The 10,002-nt window shown below is 36.0% G+C and overlaps 2 protein-coding genes across 2 annotated transcripts; both read left to right on the top strand.

The window, feature by feature from the left end:
* The first annotated feature begins 336 nt into the window (after nucleotides 1–336).
* On the top strand, nucleotides 337–8,826 carry LOC132624603 (probable leucine-rich repeat receptor-like protein kinase At1g35710). Its single transcript, XM_060339360.1, has 5 exons — nucleotides 337–1,153; nucleotides 6,535–7,003; nucleotides 7,129–7,564; nucleotides 8,011–8,366; nucleotides 8,820–8,826. The coding sequence occupies exons 1-5, from the start codon at nucleotides 337–339 to the stop codon at nucleotides 8,824–8,826; spliced, it is 2,085 nt and encodes a 694-aa protein (XP_060195343.1).
* Nucleotides 7,982–9,780, top strand: LOC132625909 (probable receptor-like protein kinase At2g42960). The gene is made up of 2 exons (XM_060340539.1): nucleotides 7,982–9,037; nucleotides 9,181–9,780. Exons 1-2 carry the CDS (start codon nucleotides 8,839–8,841, stop codon nucleotides 9,432–9,434), a joined length of 453 nt encoding a protein of 150 aa, XP_060196522.1. The 5' UTR covers nucleotides 7,982–8,838; the 3' UTR covers nucleotides 9,435–9,780.
* Nucleotides 9,781–10,002: the final 222 nt, after the last annotated feature.

The raw sequence follows: 10,002 nt of genomic DNA, 5'->3' as shown, positions 1-10,002 counted from the left end.
AATTATAAAACCAATAATTATACTTCGATCCGAAGTAAGAGTTTACCTAAATATTCTGAACTGTCAATTATTTTCTAATAATATAAACTTAACGAGAATTATTTCGTGTTTCACTTCCATGTGTGCAGCACATCTTAGCCAGTAGATTTATGCTCTTATTTGGCTAACTTACATTAAAATTTACCTTTTCATGTGAGTTTCATTTTCCCCCCCTCATTTCTCTGCATTTTTTCTTGATCCCCCAATGTTCTTCTATCTTTTCTTCATAGAATACATTAGAAGAATACATAGGGGATAAGAAGAATAAGGAGAAATTGAATTAATAAACCAAAAGCAATGGCAAAGCAAGAAACAAAACCAGTTTTGGGATATCAAACTCAAAGATCAGAACATTTTTACCAAACAAACCCTCAATATTACCAAACAGAACCTCAATTTCATCAAATGCATCATCCCGCCTATGCTCAACCTTGTCCAGGTTACCCGAATAACCCGGGTAATTATTACGACTATAATTACCCGGCTAGGCCATTGCCTTACGTGTCCCCTGACGTTAGTCAGGGGTTCTCGTTCGCCAGAGTCATGCTCTGCCTCATGATTTTTTTCATTTTATTCGCGACGGTTATAAGCACGTTCACGTATAAAGTCTTCATGAATTTCAAGCCAACATTCAAGGTTGAATCCTTCGTGGTCCGCTCATTCGATATTTCAGGCAATGGCGGACCAGGAACGATGTTGAAGGCAAATTGGGAAACAAAGGTGTCGGTTAAGAACACAAACCATCGTTCATCCGTCCAAATTGAGCATGCGGAGACCATGTTGGTATACAAGTACGTCGTGCTCGATACATCATCTGTGGATCGTATGGATATCGAGAGGGAGAGCACGGTCCAAATGTTGGACGTGTTCTCCTTCCCGAATTCCAAACGGAGCTTCAACGGGGAATCAGTTGTTAGCGAAATGGCGAAAGATAGAGAGAGAGGGCAAATTATATTTGATATGAAAATTGATGTGCAAATTAAGTATAAAGGTAGAATGTTGTGGAAGTTGGAAAAAATGCGTTTGTTTTGTGAAAGAATAACATTGAGTTTTCAGACTAATGGTTCTACCAATATTCCAACGTGGGATGGTTCTAAACGTGAATGTGAACCAGGTTTGTAAATTTTTGTCATATATCTTTGTTTTTGATATTTTTAATGTAATATGTACAGTGAGAGAAATAAAGTTTATAATTTTTTTGATGTATACAGTTAGAGCATAGGTAAATTGAGTTGAATTTTGATTCTGTTCTTGTATAAACAATTAATTCATGATCAAATATTGTATTGCGTTATCTTTTTATTGTTGATTTGTTGTTATGCTGGAGGTGATATTATAGATTTTCTTCTTGGTTCTGTTGATGAAGACAACGTACGACTCTGTCTCATTGAGTGAGACTATAGGTAACAACTTTGGCTTATTTATCCTCAATTCATGACGACCATTAGTCTTTCACGCGGCATTATTGATCGATGGATCTTGCTTGACATTAATTCGGAATTCTTTATCTGGGCAAAAAACGAATACATATACATATGATGTAATGACATATTTAAAACTATGTGATCCGATTTGATAGGCTGCAGCCTGCAGAAAGGAAAGAGTTTACTTACCGTATAACAACTCATGATCCTGTGCTTTACTCCCTGCATAGGAAATATCTTATCCCAGTGAATAAAAGATACTCAGCTCCGCACAACATAGGGATTAACACACTTTGACTCTACTGTCGAGCTTTGAGCAATAGGAGCTGTCTTGGATTCAAAGAAGAGTATATTATAGAATAGACTCTATTCTACAAAGGAATGCCAAAAAGCGAACGCAACTATATGGGCTCCTACCGATGGTGAGGTGCGAAAGCATGGGGAGTGAAAATGATTAATAAGTCGGTAGCCCTGCCACAAAAAATGAGTATTCACCCTTGGTCTACGTGAATCAGGGGTCAGCTAACGCGTCTAATTGGTTGAACGCTTCAGATTTGTTTATAGTTGTGGAATTGAAACTAATCAAAAGATTTTATAAGAGGCTGAGAAGAAAATTTATGCGTTTCAGTTTACCTTCCAGATTCTAAGCATTAAACATTTTTCATGAAAATATTTTAAGTGATTTTCCCAAATCAATGAAATTTCCTTTCCTCAATATGATCCTTGAATCATTTTTTGCCAACACTTTTGGTTCAAGTGATCTTACTGTAACACCTCGTATCTTAGAACTCATGTTAGACTCATAACGTTAGAGTTTTAGAGAAAAATTTGAAAGTTTGTCCGTATTACGAAAGTGGTTGACCAGCCTACTTCGGGCACCCGTAACTCCTTGTTTAGTTGATAATTTGAGAAACCTTTAAACATGAAAGTTGTAGCCCGTTGGAATACCTTTCCAACGGTATATTATGGGAGTCAAACAGACATCTGTACAAAGAGTTATGACCATTTTACTGAAGAGACGCAGTGCAGTCCGTATTTCAAAATACGGCCAGTATTTCAAAATACGGCCAGTATTTAACTGGGCCGAAAATTTAATTTTTCAAAACAGTATATATTCGTCCATATCAGTTTAAATCATTATTTTTCATTCCTTCAAGCCCTAGAACGACCTCCGACCCTCCTCCATCATCAAGAACACCAAGGTAAGCCTACTCTAATTATTCCAACTTAATTCTAACATATACTCTAATAATCTAAACAAGAAATCATCATTCCTAAACTAGGGTTTTCAAGAAAACCCATGTCAAGGTTCAAAATTCAAGATTTTGGAAATCTTCTTCAAAGTTCAACTCTTTAATTCAAGTTTTGAAGCATTACCAGGTATGTAGAGTTACTATCTACGTGTGGGAACATCATTGTTCTTCCCCACGCCTCATAATCCATAAATTATGATTCTCTACTAAAACTAGGGTTTCAATACCATGCTCATGATAACCCTAGGTCCATGTCCATGATTATATTATGTATGAATTGTTATAATTCCATCATTGAGTTCTTGATATTTCTTTATGATTATTGAGAATCAGTCCGTAATTTATGAAAACCCATATTTTGTATTCCATGGGTTCTTGCATGCATGTTTTTGACTAAGAATGATTATTTCATGAATATCCTATATGTCTACAAGTTTTCATGCAACTATATTATATAATTACTTTCATGCTATGATACAAGATACATACATACTAAATACAAGTTATTTCATGAAACCATGTTTACAAGTTATTTCATGAAACCATGTTTTACAAGTTATTTCATGAAACCATGTTTACAAGTTATTTCATGAAATCATGATTACAAGACAAGTACAAGTTAATTCACGAAAATCATGGGCTTCTTAGCCAACTATATTATGTTCATGTTTTTGGGAGTTGCACGAAGTACCGAGAAGGCTCAGATAGCCTGAAACTATGTAGCCACCATAGGATAAGGATCGCTCCGCCCAGTTAGGACGATACCTTAATTTTACACTGAATGGATCCATCAGGCACGTTACCACCTTATACCCTGGCAAGGTATAGGGGCTCTGCTGGTCTGGCGAGGTACCAGACTCCACGTACCCACGTGGTGATATCACATGTCGGTTTATGAAAGGCTCTCCCTACTTATCATGTTTTACTTATGTTATATATATATATATATATATATATATATATATATATATATATATGTACTCTTGCTCATACTCATGCTCATGTTCATGTCCAGGTTTTCAGTTTCAGTTCTTATCATGTTATTTCATGTCCCATGTTATTTCATTCAGTTGCTTTACATACCAGTACATTCAATGTGCTGACGTCCCCTTTTATTGCCCGGGGGCCTGCATTTCACGATGCAGGTACTGATATACAGGACGACATATCTGCTCAGTAGGACAGCATTCATATTAGCTTATTGGTGAGCCACATCTCATTCGGGGTTTAGTCAACTTTTGTTTATGATTAGTTATGCATCTAAGGTATGCTTGGGGCCTTGTCCCAGTAAGTATGTTTTCCAGTCAGACTCATGATAGAGGTTTCATAGACTAGACAAGTCAGTTATGTTATGTCAGACATTCGGAGTTGTATAGCCATTTTGGCTCATTCATGTTATTTCCGCACTCATGTTTAAACAAGTATTTTTATTAAGTATTATGACTTACTACGTTTTATAAAGGCTCATCATGCATTCACGTTATATTCCGCTCATGTTATGCCTCATGATGATTCAGCAAGCCATGTGGTTCGCTCGGTCACATGCAGTAAGGCACCTAGTGCCATGTTTCGCCCAGATCATGGTTCGGGGCGTGACACTTACTATGTTAAGTTTGAAGTTGGGACCTTTGTTTTATTTGAATTGTACCTAAGTAGTTGACAAGATCTTAAATTGTTCCGTTCATTTTCCTTGACGCTTGGCGTAGAGATGACTATAGAGGGGAAATTCTTAAACGGGGCAAGGCAAGGCAAGACAGGTCAAAACCAAAAAAAATAAAAATAATGGCGGGACGGGGTAGGATAGGGGACGGGTTATGTCCAAATAAATGGGCTTCTCAAATATGAAAAGTGTAGCAGATTCGACCCCATAGGAAAACAAATAAAAAGAAAGAAAGATAGTGGTAGCTAGATTTTAAACAATCTTTTCCTCTTTCCCAAGGTGTGTTATGTAAATTTCATATTAAGGGTCTGTTCTTAGCTCAATATAAAGGGCTATATTTTTTGGAATCTTCGAACTATTGTCATACTTGTGTTGAATTCTTAAAAAATGTACAATTTTTGGAAGGTTCGATACACATTCACGATATTTTTGAATAGTCCACAATATAGCTAAAGGGCCTTTAAATTTAGTTGAGGCTCGTTTAGAATCTCTTTCATCAGCCGTATGTGTTTTCTAGTATATAATCAATGGGTCTAGTTTGGTCCTGCAACAATTTAGTGCTGTGGACAAGTTTGCTAGGACCTTCATGTTTTCCTGCTTAACATCTTAAGAAATAACTTTATTAAACTGATTCTTTTTCCTAAAATCCCAAATAGGATTATTGTGGCTCCAAATTTTCCTTGCTCTAAAGGAATCAAAATAACAACTATTGAGTAATATCTTTTTGTTTTTTTTGCCATATAGTACTCTAACTCTCCATTTTTTTTTTAAGTCGGGAGGATTCCAGAACACATTTGAACTTTGAAGTTCAAATGTCATTCCCCTTTGGTGTTGTTGAGGTTACTCTAATATGAGTTTTCGTAGGAGCGATAAAATTAGGCAATAAAAATATGTATCATCCAACTCGTCTAAGCTTGGCGGGTTTTTGACTCCCATTTTGCACACTCCCCCCCCCCCCCCCCCCCCCACACCCAAACCCCAGTTTAGCCCATAAATTGTGCTGAGTTGGGCTAAAATCTAAATACAAATTGTACATTGACCTATGAGAAATCTTGTCAAAATATTAAGTTTTAAAAATTGATAGGTTAAACATAGCCATAATTAAAAAAAGAAAATAATAATTTTGTTTGCTAATTAAACAAATTTTTAGAAAATAAAATTAAACTTAATAAGAGTTGGCGGATTAGGAATAACTCATTGTTTGTCCTATATTAATCTAATTCATCTCAGCCCAAAAAACATTAGAGCAGGTCAACAACCCATCAATTTATTACTCGTTCCATTTTAAGTCGTCCAAATTCATCTCCATCCGCTCATTTAACACCTCACAAGTCTTATCACTTAATTTCGCCCTGGGGTTATCATAGGATAAATGGTACTTTATCATAGAAATTCTATTTTTTCTTCTCAAAGAGCACTTGCATTTCACAAATTTCAGGCATATTTGGAATGGTATATTCATTAATACAGTAATATTTTTCTTTACCACACTAGTGTTTATTTCCATTAGCAGTAAGAAAATCCTATCCTCCTTAAGAGACATAAGTGTCTATTTCAGTTCACCCTCCACCCCAAGCCCCACGGACGAAAAATAAAGAAAAATATGTGGTCACAATACAACTTGTTGTACTCATAATTGACACTCTTTACCAAATAAACTCCAAAGACTAATGAATCTGATATCATAAACTAGACCAACTAAGATCATTCCTTTGCCTTATCCATTTCTTTGTGCGAGTTAAAAAAGAAAAGAAAAAGAAACCTGCCTGTTATAGTTATGGACAGCAGTTGCGATTTTCTCTTTGCTCTTGCAATTCTCATTATGCTTCATCACCATACTTCACTTGCTACTGTTCCCAAAATTAGCACTTATGAAGATGCTCTTTTTGTACTGAAATCTCACATTTCTTCTGATCCTAACAATATCTTAGAAGGAATCCGTCCCAATATGCAGCTGGATTGGAATCACTTGCAGCTCTCGCCACAATTGAGTCACTGCTTTAGACATTGCTAGCATGCAACTTCGTGATACCATTCCTCCACACGTTGGAAACCTCTCATTTATTGTTTCCCTCAGGATCAACAACAACGCATTCCGTGGAGATTTGCCAGAAGAGTTAGCTCATTTACAAAAGGTTGAAATCGATTGATGTCACAGGAAATAACTTCACCGGAGTCATTCTATCATCTTTAAGTTTGTTACGCAAAGTGATCATCTTTGTGTACCTCTTGATGTATCAATTTTCGGGAGAAATTCCATCTTCCCTTTCCAATCTAACAAAGTTGGAAGTATTGAGAATACAGAGAAATTTTCTCCAAGGTGATGTCCTTTGGGAACTCGGTGATCTTGGTTACATGGATATATTAGACCTGCAATATAATCATCTTACTGGATCTATAGCACTGACAATCTTTAACAGTACGACGATGCAAGTGATTGCTCTAAGCGGCAACAATTTTAGTGGAAAGCTTCCAACAACTATATGCGACCATCTTCCAAATTTGGAAGGGCTTTACCTCTCAAGCAACATCCTAGATGGAGTTATTCCACCAAACATGGAGAAATGCATAAAGTTTAAATTTTTGTCATTGTCGTTCAATGAGTTTATTGGAACTATACCAAGAGAGTTAGCTAACTTAACAACTCTTCGAAATATTAAATCTTAGAGGACAATACTTGGAAGGTAGTATGGTATTTCTTTACAAAGTATTTCAAATTTTCATCCCCTTTTTACTTCTGCCAAACATGTAGCCATATATATTTTCTAATTAACTGGAGACCAGTGAAGTTAGGTAATCTTAAGAAACTACAAGGGCTAGAATTGGCCCAGAATGCGTTAATTGGTTCTATCCCTACAAGCATTTGCAACATGCCAACACTAAATGTCCTAACACTTTCAGAAAACAAGCTTTTAGGTACTTTACCTTCAGATTTAGGTCATGGAATGCTCTTCCTAGAATTATTTATTTGTGCGGAAAACAATCTGAGTGGTTTTATATCTGCTTCCATCTCAAATTATTCAAGTCTCAGAGTACTTGATCTCTCCGGCAACAGTTTCACAGGTCCAATTCCTGAATCACTTGGTAACTTAAAGAACCTTGAGTTTCTGAACTATTGGGGGAATAATTTTTTCAGTGATTCAACATTGAGCTTCTTGACATCTTTGACAAACTGTAGGAAACTAAGAGTACTTTCATTTTCTGAGATTCTGTTGTATGGTAATCTTACTGGAGTGAAAAGGATTAGTCTGTTTAACAATGAGTTGACTTGACATATTCCAAATATTGTCCAAAGTATGTTGAACCTTCAAGAATTTTACCTACAAAGCAACGAGATTGAAGGAACCATACCAATTGTTATGTGCAATTTAAAGAATCTTGGTGCATTAGACTTGTCAAGAAACCAGTTTTCTGGATCGGTGCCACCATGCTTAGGGAATGTTATTAGTTTGAGGACACTTTATCTAGCTCACAACATGTTGAATTCTAGATTACTTGCAAGCTTGGGGGGACTTCACGATCTCATAGAATTCAATATTTCATCTAATTTATTGAGTGGGAAAATTCCCTTGTGGATTGGAAATTTAAAGGCTGCAATACTCATTGATCTGTCAAAAAATGATTTTTCTGGTAGATTCCAAGAATACTAGGTGGTCTAGATAAATTGATTAAACTTTCTCTAGCACATAATAATAGATTAGATGGACCTATTCCATATTCATTTGGCAAAATGTTGGCATTAGAACTTTTGGATTTGTGCTATAACAATCTTGGTGGTGAAATACCAAAGTCATTAGAAGCTCTTATGTATCTTAACTACCTGAACATCTCATTCAATAAGCTCAGTGGAGAGATTCCTATTGGTGGTCCTTTTGCAAAAGCCACAGGTCAATCTTTCTTTTCCAATGATGCACTCTGTGGTGATTCTAAGTTTAATGGGTCACCATGTGTCATCCAATCTCCAAAGAGGAAAAAGGCAATCTTGATTCTGTATATTATTTTGGGAGTGGGTCTATTATTTCTTGTATTAGCTCTCGCATATGTATTTATAAGATTTCATAAGATAAAGAAAGATACTAGTCAAGAAGATGTGTCTCTGCTAAAAGGGCATGAAAGAATTTCCTATTATTAACTTGAACAAGCAACATAAGGATTCAATGAAAGCAACTTGCTTGGTAATGGGAGTTTCAGCATGGTCTACAAAGGGATACTTAAGGATGGTACTACTTTTGAGAAAAGGTCTTCAATGTGCAATTGGAGGGTGTATTCAAAAGTTTTGACACAGAATGTGAGATACTTCAGAACCTTCACCATAAAAATCTGACCAAAGTCATAGCGAGCTGCTCCAACCTTGATTTCAAGGCCATAGTGTTGGAATATATGCCCAACGGGACACTTGATAAATGGTTATACTCTCACAACTTGTTCTTAAATTTATTGCAGAGAATAGATATAATGATAGATGTTGCATTTGCAATGGATTATCTCCACAATGGCTATTCAACACCTGCAGTGCATTGTGACTTTGAAGCCAAGAAATGTCTTGCTAGATCAAGAAATGGTTGGCCATATCAGTGATTTTGGCATTGCAAAGTTGTTAGGTGCAGGGGAGGTTTTTGTTCGAATAAGGACAATTGCAACCATTGGATATATTGCTCCAGGTACTTTAGAACTCTTTAAAGTTTTCTCAAATTGTTAAATACTCAAAATAATTCTTCCCCTACATATTGATCGATATTCTAAGTTTTGGCATATTCCATGTTAACTAGCAAATTTGTATGACCATTTCCGATCATGATTGCAGAGTATGGACAAGATGGAATAGTAACCACGAGCTGTGATGTTTATAGTTTTGGCCTCCTAATGATGAAGGCGTCTACCAGAATGAGAGTAAGTAATGATACATCTACTGGAGAATTGAGCATACAACGTTGGGTTAGTGATTTCTTACCAAGTGGAATTCATAAGGTGGTTGATTCTGATTTGCTACATCCAGGGACTGAAAAAATCGACACAAAGATGCAATGTTTGTTATCTATGCACTTTAGTGACGCCTGATGCAAGAATTATCATGAAAGATGCTCTATCAACACTTCAAAAGATTAGGCTCCAGCTTGTCAGTAGTCGCACTAAAGTGGAATTGGACCGTCTACTTTTACATGTTATTTGGTTACCTATGTCAGTTATATTAAGTTTTCAATTTTGTATATGTACTGAAGTTTAATCACGGTTGCAGGAATCAACTCATTTATTGATATATGTAGTTTTGATGATACACGGAAGTCGAAAATAGAGATTTAAAATGGGTGAGAGATGAGAATGAATTAATGTGATGCCGCAAATGTAGAGATAACCTGATAGGAACATCTGTGAAGTATATCTGTATATGATTGTTGACTTAATATGTTGGAGCTATATGAATATTTTTGGTATTAAGATTCGTATATTACATGGCATTCTTGAATACTGCACGAGGAGCAAAAAAAATTTGTAAATTGCCGACTTGCATATCCTTATTATTACACTCATCAAAAATATTTGGCTTCGTTATGTTTGTTGTACCCTTAATGGCGCGAGTTTTTTTTAAGGAAATTCATATGGATTTGATCCAAAACAGACAATGTCA

This window comes from Lycium barbarum, chromosome 2 (assembly GCF_019175385.1).
Source record: "Lycium barbarum isolate Lr01 chromosome 2, ASM1917538v2, whole genome shotgun sequence".
Lineage (NCBI taxonomy): Eukaryota > Viridiplantae > Streptophyta > Magnoliopsida > Solanales > Solanaceae > Lycium > Lycium barbarum.
This window is presented reverse-complemented; position numbering and strand designations above follow the sequence as displayed.